The sequence below is a fragment of the Falco naumanni genome, chromosome 15, assembly GCF_017639655.2.
Source record: "Falco naumanni isolate bFalNau1 chromosome 15, bFalNau1.pat, whole genome shotgun sequence".
Lineage (NCBI taxonomy): Eukaryota > Metazoa > Chordata > Aves > Falconiformes > Falconidae > Falco > Falco naumanni.
The window spans coordinates 13,685,354-13,707,606 of record NC_054068.1 but is presented as its reverse complement, the minus strand read 5'-3'; the positions used below and the strand labels follow the sequence as shown (position 1 = coordinate 13,707,606).

General features: G+C 44.3%; 1 protein-coding gene across 1 annotated transcript in view; it reads left to right on the top strand.

The window, feature by feature from the left end:
• Window positions 1-9,183: 9,183 nt before the first annotated feature.
• URI1 (URI1 prefoldin like chaperone) overlaps window positions 9,184-22,253 on the top strand; it is a 44,611-nt gene continuing 31,541 nt past the window's right edge. The window contains exon 1 of the mRNA XM_040615855.1: window positions 9,184-9,624. Within this exon, the coding sequence (XP_040471789.1) occupies window positions 9,553-9,624 (72 nt within the window). The 5' untranslated portion in view covers window positions 9,184-9,552. The remainder of the gene's footprint in view (window positions 9,625-22,253) is intronic.

Here is a 22,253-nt window from a genome sequence, read left to right as displayed (position 1 = left end):
TAGAGTACTCCGCAAATACTGAGTCACCACAGTGAGTTGTCAGTTCTCCTATAAAAATTACTGAAAATCATTATTGTGTGATTTATTTCCCTGGCAGTTTATCTAAAAATAAAAATCAGACCCAGATTTCCTCAAAGCCTCCACTTCTCAGCTGTTTCAAAACTGAAAGTTAATAGTGAAAGCTGCTGCCTGACAGTTTTAAAATCCCTTTTCCTATGTGAGCCAGGGATATGCAGCTTTAGGAGCTCCTGGGGTGTGCCGGAGTGGGTGAGAACCATCTGCACGGACCGCTCCGACCTAGCAGTTCTGTACCGCTGTGTTTGCACATGCCTTTTATTTCAGGAAAGCACTGCAGAATTGTAGGTGAGGTGTGGAGCAGCTCTTCTTCCCTAAGAGTTTCCTACTTGGCTTCTGGATGATAGCAAGGTTACCTAGGAGGCTTGGCCATAGAGAAGGGCTGGAGGAGGATTTGTTGCTGCTGGGCACGCTGCTGTTTACAGCTGTGCGATGAACAACATCTTCCTTCTGAGAGCAAGGAATTGGCTGATGTTTGCACCCAAGTTTCCAAGCTCTACAGGTCAGGGCAGACCTGGTTGGGCTATAAAGATTTGTGCACGCTCTCTTTTGGGGACATATGGGTTAAAGCAGAGACTCAGAATAAAAGCCTGACTCTATTGAAATGAGTGGCAAAACTCCCATTCGCTCTGGATTGTCAAAATGATCTGTAGAGCCCCCTAAGATTTGTGTTCTGTTAATAATTATTACTTCTACATAAAAGTAAACTTCTATATTTAAAACTTATAACTTGGCAACCACAAAATGCACATGTCTATAATGAATAACCGTGTGAGCCCATTACTCCAGCTCTCCTCCGTTCTCAACCCTTCCTACGTTTTACCTGCTACTCATCTGTCTAAATTTTAGACCGTAAGGTCTTCTGGGCAGAGACCACTTTTCTTTTTTTTTTTTTTTTCTGCTGGCAGAGCAAAGCACCTCTGTGGCTCTGTGTTAAATAAGGCAAGTATTTTAAATCTGGGGAAACAAATGTTCATGCGTTTGACAATTTCAGAACATGAATGCAAGTGATCAGGCATGCGTGTCTAGAGATGTGCTTTCTACATACACATATTGTTTCCTTTTAAAGACATCTGCATCTACTGAACTCAGTCCAGAATAGGCCTAGAAGTTTGCCATTATTATGCCTCAATTCAGCAAAGCGTGACTGTAAGGAGACTTAAAATTAAGTATACATGTAAGTGCTTTGTTGGATGGAGGCCTTCAAGATTTTGTGCATTTGTGCTCTTGTAATTTTAAAATGAAACATATTATTGAAAGTCTTCAGTTCCTTATTCTGTCACTTCCTCAGTTATTTTGATTTATTACACATAAACACAGGTCTCCTAAATTCTAGATGCTTTTGAAAAAAAAAACTATTACAAAATACACTGAAATAAAATGTAAAGGTTGTATCTGCTTTTCACTGAACTACAATAATATCCTCTTGTTCATCAGCATCTCTTTTGTATGTAAACAGCAGCTTCCCTACCATGGTGCTCTCATGTCACAAACTTGTTTTTTAGCCAAGAGCAAACATGTCTGCTCCAAAGTTGGGGTTCTTCCCGCCCGACCAGCCCTACCTACTTTGCTTTCTGAGAATGGGAAATGTTGTTGCATCTGCCCTTGAGCTGCTACCACTGAAGAAAAATCTTGTTTGACCAAGTGTTCAGAAGTGCTGTCCTTCTAGTCCTGCCACCATGGGTGATGTTTTGGCTGTTGGTTGGGCTTTCCTTTGGGCTAGCTATAATTTCCCATAAAAATTTTAAACCATGGAGATGCTGGCTCAAGGATGTCTGCTAGCTGTTGCTGCAGCAGAGTGGACCAGGTTTGCATGGTACTTTGAAACAGAAACAAGGTGAGATGGCCAGGCAGTAACTCTCTTGCAATATCATGCATTAAATACAGGTAAACAAACATAGATTAAGGCTCATCTTGCAAACCGATATAGTGCCCAAATCAGGCTGATTAAAATAGTCTGAATGTCTCCAAAAATATTAGTCACCTAGATGAATTACTTTGATGTGGAAACACCTATTTATCTTTTCCATAGAAGGAGTCTAATCAATCTTAATTTGTTGTGTTGTGTAAAATTGGATCTATTTGTACATGTGTTCTGAAAACACAGATGGCATCTTTGGAAGCATTCTCCTCTTTAGGGCCCATGACTGCTAGCCTAAATGGCTGGGGTCATCTCAGTGAGGTTTGCTCAAATATTTGTAGTTTACATCACTCCACACAAAATATGCACTTAAAGTGGTTTTTTTTTTTTCTTCTTCCTCTAATTAACGATGATAAACATCTAGTGGAAATCTTCAGGAGTCAGAAAATACAAAGCTGACTGTTACATTTCCTTTGCTAAAGATGCTGTGTGAATTCAACAGTGGTAAAAAGTGCTGGATTTACATCACTGTGCTTGGAGACCTCAGTTTCAAGTGCCACCTGCAGTGGTGGTTTATGAGATGAGGTTTGCTCTCCTACAAGTTATGATGAGACCACCCAGCCCCAATTACATGTGCCATGGATTAGAATTCAGATGGTAATGATTTCTCACTATTACCAAGGCCAGATTTGATCTGGTGATACAACGAAGAGTTCAAGTTTTGCTACAAGTCTTCTCAGGTTAGAGCCTCCAGAGAAACTCTTTCTTAGACAAGTAATCTTAAATTTTCTCCCTTGAGGAGAGCCCATGATCACGTAAGTACTTTCACTGAAGCCATGAGGACTGTCTTAGTAATTGGCATTACTTGCTTAAGAAAGGGTGTGCAGGAGTGAATCATAATATGCTTTTGATTTTGTAGCAGCAGAAGTAGAGGACAGTGGTTTCTGGCTCCTTTCAGTTTGTCACAGTCCTATCCCAGTTGGTTGGTTTTTTTTATTTTTTTTTAAACTAATATAATGCTCAATATAATTTTGAATTTTACTGTGAGAAATTCAACAAAACTGGTAGGTTTATCAGGCAACCAAAGATGTCTATAGCAACAAAATGCAGTGCTCTAGAATAGAGTAAATGCCAAGAAACAAAACAAAAGGTGAAATGAAAGGGAAGTTGGATGATAGGGAAATGGGTTTAAGCCTGTCAGGGAAATGCCCTGTTTTCATATGAGTATGTTTGTTAAAGTGTATGAACAAGTATATGTAAATAGTTGCATGAAGTGAATATGAAATAACAATTAAAAGGATAGACAAAGTTAATTATTGAAAGCTTGTGGTTACAAGCTTTACTTCAGCCCCAGAAACTCGGGTAAAAAGTTTGGGAAGCAATTTAAGGCTGCCATGCTGGCTTGCTGCAGTGTAAAGAGAAGAATCAACTTAATCAGGAAAAATGCCACTTTATCACTTTGAAACAAGTCAGTGTGAAAATACCCAATCAGCAGGCCCGCCTCCTTTTGGGCCTTCACATTGGAAACCAAAGGAACAGCTTTCAGAGAGCTTAACACTGTCAAACTGGCTGTCCCTGCTACAGCAAAAAATAATGGTGTTAACCTGTTCTTGATCAATAATTAGCTGAAAAACACGCCTAGTAACAGAGTATTTAACAGGGTCACTTCTGCTTGAGAATCCTTCCTGGGTCTGACCCAGGTGGCTCATGCCTGGACTTGATGCATGACCTGTATTAAACACACCACCACGGGCCTGAGTCTGACAGCCTTATTTTAGCTTTCAAAGATGAAGTGCAGGCTTTCATTCAAATTTTATATGCTACCAGCTTTGGCTGGTGTGTGCAGATTGTACGTGCATGTTTGGCTCCTATCTTGAGAGTTTGTGCGTCTGAACACTACGAAAGAAGTGTATTTGCAGCAGCCAAGGCCTCCCAATCTGCTCCACGGGTCTGTATAAGGACTGTTCTTGCTTTGCCATCCTCCTCGTCACCTTAGCAAACGAGTACAGGAGTAAACAGTTTGAGAGAAAGACATCCTTAATGTCACAATCTTCTCTTTAATGGAAATGTGAATTTGGTGCTATCTAACACGCTGAAAGAACAAATTTCACAGTATCCCTCACAAAAAAACCTCAGAATTTGACTCTCCTTTCACTAATGCAGGTATAAACCACCACTGAAGTCAAAAGAGTTATACCAGCTTTGATTCTGGGACATATGAGCAGAGATGGAGGCCCTTAAGGTATTCAGCCATCTAGGCTACCTTTACCAATACACTGCCATGATCAGAAAGCTCTCCTCCTTTATGGAGAAAAGATGAGGGGAAAAAGCAAAGTGACACTAATCTTTTCTGAGTCAGGCTTTCCTCTTGGGTGTGACTACATGCAGAAAAAACTGGGATTTCCAGGTGATATTAATCAAAGATGGCAGAAGCAACTACAAAGCATACAAATAAAGCATCCAAGTTTCATGTATTAAACCAACCATGACAGCGCTCATGGTATAAAAGCTAGGATACAGTCAGCTGTGTTGCTGTGAGGGGCCTGGAGCTTTACTGCATGATAGTAGCATAAAAATAAATTGTTACTATTATTAGCAAACACATAATAAGATTAAAGCATAAGGTGTGCTAAGAGCTGGCTCTTTTGCCTTCCAAAGATACCATGTATTTTACATAGATGCCTTTTGGATCAGGAAATAGAATTTCTATAGATGGTCCCACCAGAAAGCTTATAGTCTTTCCTGCTTTTCTTAAATAGCTGTTTCCAGATAAGTGTGGTAATGTGTGTGCATATGTACGGGTAATTTCTGACTCTTTCCTGCATCTTGACTAAGTCCAATATACAAATTCAGGATCCTCTTCATCACTACCAATGCAGAAACACAACACGCTACTGATGGACTTTAAGGTCCAGTATCTTCAAGCTTAACATAACAGAAAATCAGGCCTCTTGTTCTCCCTGCAGAGGAGAAACAAATGAACATCAACCTACTTAATACATGGTCCTGACAACTGAACGACTGAACTTGAGGGCAAGTTATTTATTTTGATGGTTCTCGGATATCCCAGTGTTAAACATGGGATAGCTGAGTGGATGGATGGCAAGGGAGAGGATAAGTTGGTGACACTGAGCAAATCGATACTTTGCTGTCACCTACTGTCCCTAAAACTGTTTCAAGCATGAGTTAAGGTGTTCAAGCATGTAACCAAAAAATAAGTAGCATGTTGGTGTCATCCCTGAAGCCTCTTACCCTTCTCTAATGAGAAAAGGTGGGAGAGGAACATGCAAACGTCAGTATCACATGCTGATGATTCGGACCACAACCATTCAAAAACCTTAACTGTTCTATGCCCAGACAACGAAACGTGCCTGGCAGTTTGACTCCATTGTCATCATCCAAACACAAAAAATATCGGCCATTTCAGACTGATTAGAATGAAGGAGATGCAGGCTTTGGCCATGGTTCTGCAAGAATTGCATAGCTTCACTCCTCTAAGTAGTTCCACTGGGCTCAGAACCACTGGGTCTCCTTCCAGATTTACCAAGGTAGGGAGACTCATGGCCATAATATTTTGCAAAAGAAAGCTCCAAAAGAATGTATCTGTAATCTTAAGAATATTTATTAGAAAAGTTAATAGTGGTCTGGTTCAGAATAAAACTTCTGGATATGAAAAAATTCAATTATTGCTGGTAGAGCATAGACACTTATTCTTAAATATTTGCTGGTGTACTTACTCTCCCAGCGTAACACAGCAACAAAGAACAGCTTTTAATCTTTAAAAGGAACTTAAGAGAGTCACTAGAAGTTCAAAGTGAGCATGCATTGGCACGCACTGTGAGTGTTATGGTCAGAATTATACAAAATTCTAAGATGGACCTGATTTTATGGCATTTGATTATGAGTTAGCTTTAACATGAGGATATTGTTTGCATTTTTTTTTGTTCCAACTGCAGCGATATCTTTCATAAACTGTCCATTAGAATTAGTGCTATGCCTCAATTCAAGTCTTGCAGCCAGCCAGCCATGCAGAAGGCAGGTTGTCTACAACCACAGTGATGTACTATGCTGTAACAGTTGTGGTTTAAAAAAAGCCACCTGAAAACATTTAGTTCGAGTCAGAGCCAAGAAAAAACCCAACAGTTCTAGCATATCCGCTTCATGCCAGAAGACTGAGCATGAAATTTTTCTAAAGCAGATCAGGGAGTCTGCTGTTGGGCCGAGGAGTTCATTCACCATTCAGGTTATCAGATTGTCTCCATGTGCTGACAACAGAGGTGATCTTTGTAGGTCACGTCTTGTTTTCCAAAGATGCATTCCTTTCATGGGAGGTCTGTCTCAGGATAACTTGTTCTCTGACTTGATAACCATGCGCTTCTTTTCGTCACTTTTCTCCAGTACCCATTTTCCAGCCAGTCCAAACGCAACTGTTATTTGTGTAGCTCTGCATGTGCCTGCACACATGCAGGAGCTCCAAGGATGGCCTGGTTCTTAACCACCTTGTCCTCATGCATGACTTTATGTTGCAACCATGGTTTTAGGCCTAAGTTTCTGGTCTGGCAAAACAGAGGTGTCACGGTTTCTCCTTTGTTTCTCTCAGCAGAAGACTGGCTGGGGCATTTTCCCCTGTCTGTCTCCTCTTTTTGTCCTTTCCTTGTTTTCCTCTTCCCATGTGCCCACCCTCTTTGTGGAGTGGTAGTGAACAAAGTTTAAGGAGTATGGGAGAAGTCACGGACTGCTTTGCCAAAGAAGAACATTTTTGAGCCAGAGCCTTGGTATGAGCTTCTCTGCTGCAAACTTCTTGACCTCCCCAAAACTGCTTCTGATCCCTTGCTCTCACAGGTAGAACTGACCCATCTATATCAAAACCAAAAATATGATGCTCATTTCTGATTCTCAAAAGCTTCTGGTAGGAGCTCTGCCAGCAGCCACACCTTCAGCTACAGTACAGGCATATCTGCCGACTGCGAAGCCATCCACTTGGAAGAGAACATGTAAGCTTTGCTTATTTGTCTTTCCCTCACTTAATTACAGAGAGTTCTCCAGAGTTTCCCCCAAGGTTTTATGAAAATCATCTGGTAGGTCATCTAAAGGGTTTAATGTAGCAAACAAAAATCTGCAGCTTAGAAGGCCACATTTCAATTTGATTTATTTTATATTCCGTAGAGTTCCACTGGTGACAATGGTTTCGTACAGGTTATAAGTGTAAAAGAATGTCACCCAGAGACAGGCTTCGTGCTCCTCTTTGGCAAATGCTGTATCCCATCTGTTTGTCACTATTAGAACATTTCTTCGTTGGCAGATGAAAAACAAAATGTACAAAAGGATCCAGTAAACTATTCCATACTATCATCAGTACAACCAAACGCATACATTCATTACTCTGATAACGATGTAGCCTCTTATTTTGGCCAACTGTCAGAAGTCTTCAATGCAATACTTTTAGTGACTAGATGGTGTACTAGTGGCACGTGAAACGGTGAAGTGTTTGGAACAGGAAACAAAAGAAATGATTGCATGCCTTTACATTCTACACTAGAAAATAGTATGTTGTGACATAAAATTCCTACTTTGTAGCTCCTCTTGTTAGTTAAGTGCTTTTCTGTTATGCCAGGCAAGAAAATAAAATCTTACATAAAGATTTATATCTTATTTTGTGTATCTGTTTTGTCCTCCAATGGAGTTGAGATGAAATGGGATCAAACTAGAGCACCTAAAAATTACCTCTATCTCCTCTGTGAGCCTCAATACCTGGAGAAAATTTTAGAAGAGGTTGTAAGCAGGCTGAAAGGGAGTAACTCACTGTAAGCTTTTAGAAGGATCACAAAATTTGTATAACCAATTTAAACTTGAGATATTCTTTTGCTGGTGAGCTGTTTTCTGATGACAATATATAGATGCCTCTTGTCCATTCAGAGGATCCAGAATCCCTCAGTGACAAATACGTGCCAGAGATTTCATCTAACTTTCAATTATTCTTGAAGATTATGGATGTAGTTATTTCATAAACCAAACTACCCAGCTGCAGTTGCGAATTTTTATTTGCAGTATTGGAAGCTGTATTGAAGTCTGGCTAAAAGCTAACTTCCAGCTTGAGTAACCATGCTTTGAAAATTGTTTCTAAATTCCTCATCTGTAGAGCTTTAACAAGCTCTTTATGGGGGGGCAGGGGGGAGGAACCTGGGTTTAGAAAAGTGCACAGCACGTACTGTGTCACGTGTGTAACACAAACAGTTGTTTTGTGGTCTATACAGGGTTAGTTGTGCTTGTGGAAAGGAGGTGATGTTTCTTTTGCAGGAGAAGGAAACTCCTGATCCACACATAGGGAAGATGCACCTTTGTACCTCCTCCTCAAGTTTGCCAGTCCCTGTGGGGGAGACAACGTAAGCCCCTCTGCTCCACTGGCAAATGCATATGCTGGGTGGGAAGCCCCTGTTCACTCGAGGGAAAGGTGCAGCAGTAAACACATGGTCTATCTATAACTGACCCCACCTAGATGGTGTTTAGGGCATAGAAGTTAAAATACACCTGCTAGAACTGCAGCAGTCGATCAAGCGCCCGGTGAAGTTACTCAGGTCTCTGGCGGTGCTGGGACCCTGCATGCTGTTCAAGTACAGCTCCATTCCATTGCCAACATGTTACTTTGGACGTGCCTAATGTCACTCATGCAATTAGCTAATGAATTTACTGCAGATAAATTACTCTGTGATACTCCAAGGGTGGCTGTATGCCACCCGCTTCCCACGCAGCAGCTTTTCCACGTAGGCAAGGCCAAGTGCTGCTCTAAATGACTTCAGTGAACCTAAAATTTGTGTTTGGCAATCCTTCAGGTCCTAGCAGCCGACTGCCTGTGTGCTGTCAGGTGGCCTGACAGCGTGAACCCTTCGGAGCGGGCATTGCGAGCTCGGCTCCCGTAATATCACCCCCCGTTAGAGCAGACATTCGGGCCCGCGGTCAGGCGTGCCGGGGTGCCTGCGGGCCGGCCGCTGCGCTCCTCAGACGCCGGCTCCATTTGCTGACCCCAAGGCCTACGCGCCCGGGGCCTGCGCTCCCTGCAAGCGCCCGGCCCAGGGTGCCCGGCGGCGGGCCCAGGCGCAGGCCGTGTCCGGGGGGGGTGCCCGCGGGCCGGGGTGCAGCGGCCGTGCCCCCCGCCCCCAGCCCGCCGCGGCGGCGGGGGCCGAGCCGCCGGGGCCGGCGCCGGGCAGGGGGTGGGGAGCGCCCGCCTCTCGCGGCTCGCAGCCGGGTGCCTCCCGCGGGCGCGGCGGGCCGCCTGGCGGGCTGGCTGGCTACCCAGAGTGCAGCAGGCAGGCGGCGGCAGGCACTGAGCTGCCGGCGCTCTCCCGGCCCGCCGGCGCAGCGGGAGCCGGGCCCAGGCGGCGGCGCGGCCCAGAATGCGAGTGTGAGATGCTTCCCCCGGCAGCGGCGCCCCGGGCCCAGGCGGCGGCGGCCCCCGCGTGGATGCGGCTCTGGAGCCGGCGCTTCGCCCTGCACAAACATTTCTATAGGACTCATTCGCCCTGCTGAGGAGATCGGCCCGGCCCGGCCGCCTCTCCCCCTCGCCGCCTCCTCCGCGCCGGGAGCGGCTCCCTCAGAGGCTGCCGGCCCGGCCGGCGGGCATGGAGGGCCCCGGCGGCGCCTCGCCGCTCACCCCCGCGCTGGTGGGCCGCCTCCGCCAGGAGCACGAAAAGGTAAAGGCCGCGGCCGCCGGGCCGGGCCGCAGCGTGAGGACGGGGGCGCGGCGGGGGCCCCGGGGCGGTCGGGCCGGGGAGGGCGGGGGGGGAGGGCGGCTCCCCCGGGCCGGGGCTGGGGGTAGGGTGGGGTGGGGGTGGGGGGCGGCGGCGGCAGCCCCCGGGTGGCACGCGCCGAGGCCTGCGTGCGCGGGCGGGCACGTGACGGCGCTGACGTCATGGCCGGCGGTCGAGGCGGGCCGCGGCTCCCGGCGGGCCGAGGCCGGGGGCAGCCGCGGCGGCCCAGGGGCCGGCGCTTCCCCCGCGGCGAGGGGCCCGGGCGGGGCGCCGGCAGCGTGCGGGCAGCGGCGGTGCCGCGGACGCGGCCTTGGCAGCGAGGCAGGGCGAGCGGCTGGCCGGGGCCCGACGCGGTGGGGCCTGCGTGAGCGCCGGGGAGCAGCGGGGCTGCCCCGCACCGCCGCGGCGGCGGGCTCCCTGCCCTCCCGCACCTCGGAGGCCGTTACGGTTACGTCCGCGCCGCGCTCTCCTGAGCGGTGCTTTTCGCCCGCTTCCCGCCTCCCTCTGGTTTTTCCACTGACGGGGCCAGTCCCACACCTTCCTAACCGCAGTCCCGCCGGTGGGCCCCGCGCCAGGCCCAGCGGGTGTCCGACCGGGTCATCTCAGGGGCCAGCTTGGGGCGGGTGTATCGAAAACTAATTGTCCAGGACTAGCCTTAAAAAACATTGATTACGGTTGAAATGGGCGTGAAAGAGCCAAACGCCTCCGCAGAAGCGATTCCTGAGTGTTTGGAGGCCGCGTGTGGCCATGGTACAAAACTCGAGGTACTTTTCCCGCTGATGACACCTGTGAGCTAAGACGAGTGGGCCCTGCTGGTTTCACAGGCACGGTTTGGGGCTCATAGGCCCCAGCCTTGCAGCGAGCTGTCTGTGGGTATGGGAGTCACAGCGGAATTCACGGTCATGTTCAGCATATTACTGGCACAAGTACGTTTGCCCAGTCTACAAACTTTCCAACTTTCCTGCTTGTTTCTCTCATAGGATTAAATTTTTTTAAAGCTGCTTCTACAGATGCACATTAGAGCTCTTGAATTATAATGGAAGACTTAATCTTCAGTGTGTATTGCTTTGGCACACGCTGATGTTGTTAAGAGTAAGAAAACTGAATAATGTGTACGTGGTGTATAAAAATGTGCCTTGTCTGGAATACTGTGTGCAAAAACGTGTCTACTTTTGAATAGCACACTAGATCATTACTAAAAGATCTGCATAACCAACTGACCGTTAATGTGGATGAACGGTAAGAGGATCTGCTGGAATATTCCGCGTTATCCATTCTGCATGGATAGTAAGCCATTATACCAATAATTGGTGATAGTAACGAGTCTGCTTGGGCTCCTTCAGTTAATTTTCAAGGTGGTAGAATTTGGTGAAGGATGGTTTCTCTGGCACATTAGTGTCAGTCAGGCCTAACGTGTAAGCGAATGTCTGTCGTAACCACATAGAATTATTCCCAGTTCATGGTAAGACCCCTCTGTAAGCAAGTTTAAGACTCTTCTTAAACAGATCTGCTCCAGTGGAAAAGAGGCCCAGGAGACCATTAATTAAGCCTCTGTTAGGCTGATGTACCAAAATTATATTTTATCATAGGGAAACTTTACATAATTTCTGCAAATTGGCTAAAAAAAATTGAACACTTCAGCTTCAATATGAAATTATACTAAAGAACTACATATCTTGGTTACAATGGAGTGTCATGATGAAGATATAGTAGACTTTCCCTCTATGCAATGAATATATATAATTGGATTACAACAGTATTTTCAGTTATGAAAATACTGTATTTTAAGATGGAGGAGGTCTTTTCATTTCAACTGCCTCTTCTCAGAGATTCATATTTTTCTCACAAAATTACTGAAGTTGAAGGCTCATGTTTTGGTCTTAGCACAAAGATGAGTGAGAATTAGCTATCCAGTGCTTTGGTAAACTAGTAATCGTCGTATGAGTGTCATAACAAATAGTGAAGTTATTTAGCCAGAACTATATCTATATATACTGGCGTTTAAGCTGGCACATATATTTCTCTTAATTACTGTGATGTTGTGCCGTCCCAGAGATGCTTGATTAAGTATAAAGAAACCTATTTATTCCCATTAGTCTGAAGGCAACCTTTAGTGTAATAGTGAAATACGGCATTATCTATCTGCAGAATTAAAGACAATAATTGAATCACGGTTGGTTATTTTAATACCCAGGCCATTGTACAACCCTGGTTCGGCTATGAGTTTAAGCTTTTAAGTGCTAAAGAGCTGCTCTGGAGGACATGTGAACTGAGGCTTCCTTCCTGTTTAAAAATATTAAAAGAACAGGATGTTCATGACTTTCTGTCTTTAATCTGATTGATGCTGCAACTTCCAGGTTTAGGACCCCTGGTGAAAAGTAATTTTAATTCTTGTTTAGGACTGCTTGCCTGTTGGACAGATTTCATCTTGTTAATTTGTAGTGATAGTAAGACCAAACTGTTAAAAGCAATTTTCAGTGCTCCCACTAAAGGCACTTTGTATAAAAACATGACTTAGAATGTGTATCTTGGGGATAAATTATAGAAGAATGTCTAGTAATTTTCATGATAAAGACCATCATTGGAAGCACAGTGCCTGCGTAAAGTTTTGAATATTTCTGTAAGAAGAATATAATGTATGTATCATGGGTTACTTGCAAAAGCAATATATGTTAGCTGAAAATACTGTGTTAAATCTATTGCAAGTTAGTACAGGAATTATAAAATGAATATTTAGATAGGTGGATTCTCATGCTATAGAGCCTGCATTTAAACATACTATTTGATATACATTTATTCCTGCAATCAAATGGGTTGGGATTACTAACTGATAGGAAGTTGACAAGTCAGATCTGTATGATTTGGTAAGACTTGTGTAGACAGTTCACAGTGGGCTGAGACGTTCTATAGTTTCTGAGATGAAGATGCGCATAATGGGAGATACTACAGAACCAATTAGACCCAGGAGACGTTTGTAGAGTGCAAACACAGGCATGGAGAATCTAAAGGATTCCAGTTTTAGCTAGCAATATGGTGTTTTGGGTTTTTTTGGTTTTTTTTTTTTGATATTGTACTGACAAACACATTTTTTTATTTTCCTTTTAGGAAAATTAGGACAAGGAAGTGGCTCTCCTGTCACTCATCATGACAACAAAGCACAATTAGATTTAATGCAGCTATTACCATAACTCGGGGCCACTGTGTGTTATGACATATTCTTAATTTTTATGAATTTTAAAGGTGAAGCTGTATAGTCTTTAATTTCCAAATTGTTTTCAAGATCCTGAGTACTTGTAGGTTTTTTAATAGTTAAACAACTTGTAGGTGGGTTATGGGGAAACAAATCACAGAAGCCTAAACTTAGGCTCTGTTAAATTGTTTTCTCTTTTTTTGGGTCTGGCTGCTTCTGTTTAAGTCTTTTTCAAGTACTATCTGTGCTATAAAATCAGCAGCTTGGCAGTTTTAAAGCTCTTCCTGCAGTCTGAAAAAGAGCAGTGAGACTGAGTAGGGTCTTGTACACTCCACGCTGCTGGAGGAGCCACTGGAAATCTGGAACTACTTGCCTGCAGGCTTAGCAGATGAGATTCAGTGTGCTTTCCAGTGCAGTGTCTCCCAGGGTATTGCACTTTTTTCAGCCTACATCCAAGCTAACAGAATCTAGAGAAAGCCTGGGTACAAGACACCAGTGTAGTGGGACTTCATTTTGCACACTAACTGTTTGAGAAAAGTTAACAGAATGCTTGAAGCTTGGTTTGACGTGCTGCTTTTTAAAAGGACCTGTCTGAAGCTTCATTTGCCGTATTTCTTTTTAAAAGCTACTGGGACAATTACTTCTTAGAAACTAGTGATGGCATTCACTCTACCCTGTCCAGTGCATTTTTTGTGATGATGGGTTCAAGTAATGTTTTCTCCTGTGCTGCTTTCAAGTAAAAGGGATAATTCAGTCATTATCTGGAAGCTTTCAATGTAATATTTATTGTTCCTCCAGTGTTAATTGATCATCAGTTTTACTTTTTGTGCTCAATATTTGTCTATGTTCTTATTAGTATGAATTAAATACCCACTAGTTTATGTAGTCTCAAGAATTGTGAAATAAATTAACAGATCTTAAATAGGTGGTTTTTAAAATGGTAATTAAAGTAAAACTATTCACAAAAGAGTTTAAAGAGCATTGCCTTTATTCTGGAGTCATCAAGTCGGGCTGTGTTTTGCCTCTTTGGTAACTAAAATGTGTAGTTGAGATTATATTCACAAAATTTTGATGTTACTAAATGGTGCTGCTCCTGTAGCTGTCTACGGATTCTGTGGGTAGGTGCAGTGACCAGGATACTGTTGGGGAATTATCTTTAGTATCTTCGGAGGTCTCTATTCCAGAAGCTATGGTCATAACCTGTCTTGGATTGACTTGGGTACCCCTTGCCTTGTGTATTTCTTTCCTCCTTTGAGACTGTGAAATTGTATTTTGTTTTAATCTGAAGCTTCATCTTGCAGATGGACATGCTCGCTTGGAGCTTGCCATCTTGAGGCCCTCAGAGCAGCAACTGCACTAAGACTTCGCTTTTTGATAGTGGAGCATTAGGGCACTGAGCCACACCATGCAGCTGCTGGTTTTGTGGTCCCTTTTGCCTGTTAGCATAGGCTACAATTTCACTGTCATAAAAAGGGTGAATCCCTCCACCACTTCTGTGCTAACACTTGTGATCAGACTGCTGTGGGGTAAGAGGAATCCAGTAACACATGCCAAAATTGTCATGTCAGATGCCAGCGTGAATGTGGTGGGAGAAATGCAGAGCCAGTGATGGGTGAAACTGGGCTGGCCCTTTGAGCTGTGGCCATGCTCATACCAAGTTAGAGCAGTTGTGAGCAACCATCTCAGTCACTTGATCGAAAATTTCATAAATAATCACACAAGTTATCCGGGAAGAAGATGACTTTTAATTTGTTGAACAGCTTTTTAAACTAAAGGATTTTTTTGTGACACATTGTTTCTGCCTTTCAGCAGTTTTAGGGTGGCACATTTGTGACGCTGCTCGGTGACCTTGGCTGGGATCCAGCTTAACCCAAAACTTTGTTGTTGACTTTTTTTTCTTCTTTTTTCTTCCTGGATTATTTTTCAGCCAGTGTGGTTCCCTAATGTGGTTGGTTGTGCAGCATCACAAATATCTGCCAGCAGATTGTGTCAGGGTGGGTAGGATAAGACAGTGGAACTGAGCAGCTGGAGACAGGGAGGGATGATGACTGGTTTGTGCAGGACTGCAGCTGCACTGTTGAACCACAGCCTGAAGGTATGTCTGTGAGGCAGGTGCCACAGCTCGTCAATTTTAAGCTAGTTAACTCAAATATTGCTAGCAGCGTAGTTGTTGCGCCATAGACTACACAGAAACTCGCAAAACCTGCTTGAGATGTTTGTTAAGTTAGATCATGGGAGACTCTGCTGGTCTGCTGCTGTCTTGGTACCTGAGCTAGCTTGGATAAGGTGTAGCCACATGAATGTATTTTCCTGAAGTAAGCTAAAATATTAAGTTACAAGTTCCATAGGTCTGTGTCAAGATGAAGTTACATGACATGGATACTGACTTGCTACCAGGGAAATATGAGACCTTACTGCAGTTTGTTTTTTGCTTGCACCAGTTTAGTTGGTTCAGGGCTAATTAAATTAATTCACTTAGGGGAAAAGTCCTGCTGCCTCCGGGATTTTTAAGTCATAGAATGATTAAGGTTGGAAAAGGCCATTAAGATCAAGTCCAACTGTTAACCTAGTACTGCCAAGTCCACCACTAGACCATGTTCCTGAGTGCCACATCTACATGTCTTTTAACTACCTCCAGGGATGGCGATTCCACCACCTCCCCGGGCAGCCTGCGCCAATGCTTGACCACCCTTTCGGTGAAGCAGTTTTCCCCAGTACCCAATCTAAACCTCCCCTGGTGCAACCAGAAGCTGTTTCCTCTTGTCCTGTTGCTTGTTGTCTGGGAGAAGAGACCAACCCCCACCTGCCTGCAGCCTCCTTCCAGGCAGCTGTAGAGAGCGATAAGGTCCCCCTGAGCCTCCTTTTCTCCAGGCTAAACACCCCCAGTTCCCTCAGCCGCTCCTCATCAGACTTGTTCTCCAGACCCTTCCCCAGCCCCGTTGCCCTTCTCTGGACACGCTGCAGCCCCTCAGTGTCTGTCTTGGAGTGAGGGGCCCAAAACTGAACAGAGTATTTGAGGTGCAGCCTCAGCAGAGCTGAGTACAGGGGGACGATCGCTGCCCTGGTCCTGCTGGCCACACTATTTTGGATACCAGCCAGGATGCTCTTGGCCACCTGGGCACCTGGGCACACTGCTGGCTCATGTTCAGCTGGCTGTCAACCAATACTGGCGGGTCCTTTTCTGCCAAACAGCTTTCCAACCACTTGTCCCTAAGCTTGTAGTGTTGTGTAGGGTTACAGCTGACCCAAGTGCAGGACCCAGCACTTAGCTTTGTAGAACCTCATACAACTGGTCTTGGATGATCGATCCAGCCTGTCCATATAATTCTGTAGAGCTTTCCTTCCCCCAAGGAGATCAACAGTCCTGTCCAACTCGGTGTCATCTGCAAACTTGCTGAGGGTGCGCTCGATCCCCTCGTCCAGATCATTGACAAAGATATTAAACAGAACTGGCCCCGATGCTGAGCCATGGGGGACACCAGTTGTGTCCAGCTGCCGACTGGATGTAACTCCATTCACCACCACTCTCTGGGCTTGGTCATCCAGCCAGTTTTTTACCCAGTGAAGTGTATGCCTGTCCAAGCCATGAGCAGCCAATTTCTCCAGGAGACTGCTGTGGGAAATGGTGTCAAAGGCTTTACCAAAGCTTAGGTAGACACCATCCACAGCCTTTCCCTCATCCACTAAGTGGCTTACCTTGTCGTAGAAGGAGATCAGGTCTGTCAAGCAGGACCTGCCTTTCATAGCCCCACGCTGGCTGGGCCTGATCCCCTGGTTGTCCTGTACATGCTGCGTGGTGGCACTCAAGATGGTCTGCTCCATGCTTGTGGTCCTGATCCCTTAACCAGTCATCCCAAGACCCTGAGGTCTCGATTGCCTTTGGACTTCTTGTTGTAACTTCATTGCTACCTACCTGAAAAATCAAAAGTGGATAATAATCTGAGAGCCGTACCAAGGTAGGAAGCTTTCTCTTCCCATCCTTAACCCAGGCCCTAGGGGGGCAGCAGACTGCCCTAAGTGGGTCCTGTCTGCATGTTGTGCCTTCTGTTCCCTTCGGAAGGAGTCTCTTATGACAACCACCCATCTTTTTTATTTTATGGAAGCAGTTCTGATGCAGGGCGTAGGCCAGCTTAACCTTGGTGACGCCTCCTTGGTAGAGGAACCATCGTCCTCATCATTGTTTGGTTCCAGTGGCAGAGCCACGTACCCACTGTGCCCGGGCACCTGGGCGGGTGGGGTGGTCACAGGACACGCGCCTGCTGTGCGGGGCAGGACCTCATCGCCGCTGCCCCCCAGCCCTTCAGGCGCTGTGTTCAGCCGGGTGGAGAGAGGACAGGGAATGCTGGACCATGCATCCCGCCTGCCAGCCGGGCCTGTCTCGGGGCAGGCCGGCTGCCATTGCAGCAGCCTGTCTCTCCGTGGTGCTCCTCAGCCTGCCCGCCTGCCCTGGCACGGCGGAGTTCCCCTCCACGGGGCACGGGGCACAGCCGGCCGCCCAGCACCTCGGTGGCTGCGTGCTCCCACCAGAGCTCTGTGGGGACAGCCGTGTCCCTCGTGGTGCACGCAGCGCTCGGAGAGGCCGCAGCTTGCTGCCGGGTGGGTCCCTTGCCCCCCGGCCAAGCCATCCCGTGCCCCCTGCGCCGGCTTTGTGAGGTGAAATGGCTCCCAAAGGGGGCTGACAAAGGGCAAAACAGCATAAAGGTGTGGGGAACCCGTGGGTGGCAGTGGGGAAGCAGGGTGCTGGCTCGTGTGCACTGGCTGTCACGGCGGTGGGCTGCCGTGCCTACGTGTGCCACGCTCACGGCAAGGTAACAGAGTCAGGTCGCTGCGTGACCCGTATCCACAGCAGGGGTCACAACCTCAAACAGTCTGAGAGGGCAGAATTTCCCAGCTGGCAAAGAAAAGATGAGGTGATTTCTGCCTGTTTTAGAATTCTTCGATGTCTCAAGTAGAAGTTTTAAGCTCTCCAAAATAATTTTGGTCAGCGCTTCTATTAATTATTTATTGTGTTTATTTATTGGTGAATAATAGTTACGTACTATTTTTTCTGCAAAACTGAGAGACTCACTTGTATGTACTCAATTAATATAAACCCAATAGATCTTCACTTGTTTTTGTGTAAAGAAAGGTAAAAATTGTCATTATATTATTAAATAAGATTTTTTTCTTTTAGCAGTTGTTTGCCATGATTCAGATTTCTTTCAGTCTCTCTTTTCCTTCAGTATTCTTTCCAAACACATTTCTTTAAAAGGCAAAAGTTTCCACCCAAAGGGGGATTTATGTTAATAATTTGTTGAAATGCAGTGTTTTTGAGTAATATGGTTTAATAAATGAATATGAGAGCTCAGAAATGCTTTCTTCCTTTTCCATTAGATCATACAGTGTGCCAACAAACTGAAGAACTTCTAATAGTTTTATTTCGTTTTTTGATTGAAAATGGGGCTCTAGGAAAAACAATTGTGCAAATGTTAATTCTGTCTTTCTCCATCAGTGATTGCTGTGTTTTAGGCAAGTACTGTGTAGTTTCCTAGAGGAAAAAATGAAAATTCGTTTTAAATGTTTATTTTGTGTGTGGCTTGTTACATCCTTGTTACCAAGAGATGATTAAATATTTGACCACCCATTAGTGTTCTTCTGTAATGTAAAGTCATATTGTGAGCTGGTTATTTCATCAGTAAACTTCTAGGGTTTGGGGGTGCGACAAGAGAAATCTCACGCATGAGTTGCGTGGCAGAGTGGGTTTTGGTACCGCAAACATTTACAGATGGAGGCAGCTTATGTGCACGTATCAACTGCAGTAAATACTCGAATGTGGAAGGTTAAGCAGTTAAAACTGTGCAGAGTTGGAATCATCTGAATTAGGTCAGTAGTGGAAATTACCTTGGATTTATCATGAGCCTTACAAACGTGGATCTGCATTTCAGAAAACCAGCATACACCTCCGCTGTAGTTCGTGGAAGGTTCTGAACAACAGAACCAAGGTTGAGACTAAGGTATTTACACAGTCCCAAATGGCAGGGACAGTCTCCTGAAGGCAAATCATTGGTTTTAGACTTTATTAGACCCTTACTTTAATTACCACCTCATTACTTGCTCTGCTTCCACAAAAAGTATTCCATACTGTCATTTTCCCTAAGTAACTGGAAATGTGATTGAAAGGGATGTTTAAAGTGAGACTAATTCAAGATTAAATAGTCACAAATTATATTATTGCTACATGTAAACAAATTACTTGCATATCTGATTTTATTCAGATTACTTTTCAAGTGGTAAATAATGCTTTATCACTTATATAGTGCTCTTACATCTTTAGAGTGCTTTTCTCACATTAATTAATCATCATTAAACACTCTGAGGTGGGTAGGTTAATACTATTATCCCCATTTTGCAGATGAAGAAATGTAGACTGAGAGGTTCTGATTTGCTCAAGGCCATATAGAAGAAATAGAATCAGAGCTGGGATTAGATCGGTGTCCCTAGCTTCTAATTTCAGAAGACCAGCCAGATTGTGAGCCACAGTTTGAAGCAAAATACTTAAGTATGCATGTAGAAACAGCACATACTTACCTGGCCTCTTAGATACCTAACCTGCAATTTGTTTAAATGGAAACTTTGCTTTTATGCCATGCTGCGTATTTCCACGTTCAGACCCACAAGTGTGGGAATAGCCTCTCATCCATTTAGGAACTCTGTCTAATGTCATGTGGTATTTTAATTTTCATCATTTTCTTTAAAATTAACTTTCACCTTAAAAATACCAGTTGCTAGTTCTTTAGACTTGAACGTAACTGTGTGACTCAGATATAGCAGGTTTAGCATTGGTACCTGAAACTGTCTACGGATGATACCAGTACCAACTCTGTTGCTTATAATTTTTCATGAGCTGGAACACAAATGAAATTCTGTCTCGGCACCTTGCCTTATTGCTGTTCTGAACAGATGAGAGAGAGAATTCACCTTCAGTGTGCTAAAACCATCATCTTTGTAGGCAGTGCCTAGCTGCTTAGTAGAGAGTGAGACCGGCATGTACGCACTCCACCTTGGAGAAGTACCTACATAAAACAAGAGTCTCGGACTGGAGAGGAGAGCAGAACTATTTGTGCACCACCTTGATAATCAGAAGCACCACAGGGAATTATATTCAGCTGTTAGTAATGGGAGCATGTGCAGAAGCAACAGGTAAGGAAGAGTGATGTGGAAGAAAGAGATGCCCTTGTACGTGAGGGTGATGACCTGCCTGCTGGGGAAAGGTAGGGTGATGTGGAACAGGTTAGAGACCCGTGGGCACACACAGGTAAGAATCAGCTTCATGCTACAGCATCCTTCTCACCTGTCTTCATTCCCAAGGAAACACTGCAAGTGATAGTTGTGTGTGGCTTCTGATCCTAGCCCTGTTGCTGACCAGTGTTAGTGGTTAAGCTACTCGGCTTCCAAAATCAGTGCAGTGCTTTTCATGGAAAAGTTTCTGAGCTTTTCAGATGGAAGATCCCAGAGAAGGTGGAGTATGAATAGATACATTGGAAAGAGAGAAAGTGTTGCATACAAAAGGAATTTTCTGCTTTCAGATAGCTAATGAAGTCTTTGGCTGTATGATACAAGTTGTTTAGGGTGATTTGGAGTCACTAGCCTGCAGGCTGCCTTGTGCTTGGATTGGCACGGGGGAACTGGGGGACAGTGACTGTAGGTCTGAATCTGATCCTCCTGCTCTGCTGTGACTCTGCTTCTGAAACCTAGAAACGAGATTCCCTAAAAGCCACAACGTACACTTCCCTTTAAATAGCTCAACCTAGTAGTAATGAGAGCAGAACCAACACATAATCTCCTGCTTTAACAGCGTGGTTTTTAATCCAGAAGTTATTAGGCTTTGGGTTACAGGTGCACAGAGGTGGGCTTGCTCATGGAGCTCCCAGGTACGGCTCTGTCCGGCCAGGGGCTTGGGAAGCACTACATTTTAACAGGTTGCTCTTGGGGGAAAGGAAGGAAACAAGGTATTTGCCCATTTGCTTTCTGTTAAGACTATGGAATGTGTTTCCTGACAGTGGATCCTGTTTTAATAACCAGACCTATGATGAGGTAATGTTAAGTTTGAAGCCAGAATATTTTAATAAATATTTTAGTATGCAGATAAACCATTGATAAATGTATGCCGTCACAAACTCATACATTTTTATACCTAAAAGGGGACAGTTCAGAGTTTATTGATACACTTCCACTATGGTATCTTAAAAAGTACTGCATAGCTGGTGGCACGAAGTGTCCAGACAAATTGAAGTCAAATGAACAAACAAACAGGTCGTTCATTTTATTTACCCTGAAAGGAATTTTCATTCTTAATTGTAACTCTAGATATAAATTATGTGTGGAAGATAGACTAATAATTTTCCTCTGTTTGATTAAAGGCAAAGAATCAAAGATTTGTTTATATATTTATCTATTTGTTTCTGTGCTGTGATAAGACCAGTTGTTATCTAAACAGTGGGACTGACCTAATAAAGGACATATACATAATTGATCTCCATCTGTTTTTCAATATTTATTTTCTCTCTATTTTTGTAATAGAGCTCAGTTCCAGAAGTGCAGCCTGAAACATTTTGAAGGTGGTATATTTTAGCGCTTCTGTAAAAGGTCTCATTTTATGCTGGCCACTGAAACGAAAAGGTTTGTTGTTGGTTCCATCCTTTAGTATCCCTTCAAGAGAGATTATATCAAAGAAGAAGAATTAAATTAAAATTGATTGGTGTTATTGATTTTTCTTTTCCTTTTTTTTTTTGAGGGGATAAAGGGTGATGGAAACAGCATATGCCCCTATGCTGTTTTACTGATGGACTATTTTTTAAAAACATACAAAGCATATGTGGCCAATTTACATATTTACTAATTAAAAAAGCTTCCTGGCAACATTAAGTAGACTATCTTCTGTAACCTTTAACATTGTAGCTAATGGATATAGCCTGGAAATTTTCATAGAAGGTCCTCTAAATAATGTAAATGATTATGAATATGTAACTAGTTAATATGCAGCTACGAAAGGATTATCATGTAGAGGTTAATGAACATGCTGCTCTTATGGTTTGCAGGGCTTTTCTTTTTGTGCTTTCTGCTCACTTCATGCATGGAGAGTCATGTGTTAGGAATGGAAAGCTTCCTGTCTTTTCCATCTTCATCTGTAATGGGGCAATTAAACTCGAACTTTCTTAAAGGATTTCATAAATATTTTTGTGTGCTTAATTATGTTGTGTACTTCACAATCACTACCGAATTTGAAAGAAAGAGGGGCGCTGATAGACAAGGCTCCGACTCTTCTACTTGTTAGTAGTGGGCTCCATTGTATGTTAGCATTGTTACCAAACGTTGCTGTTCCTTATGATTTATGCCTTTTACA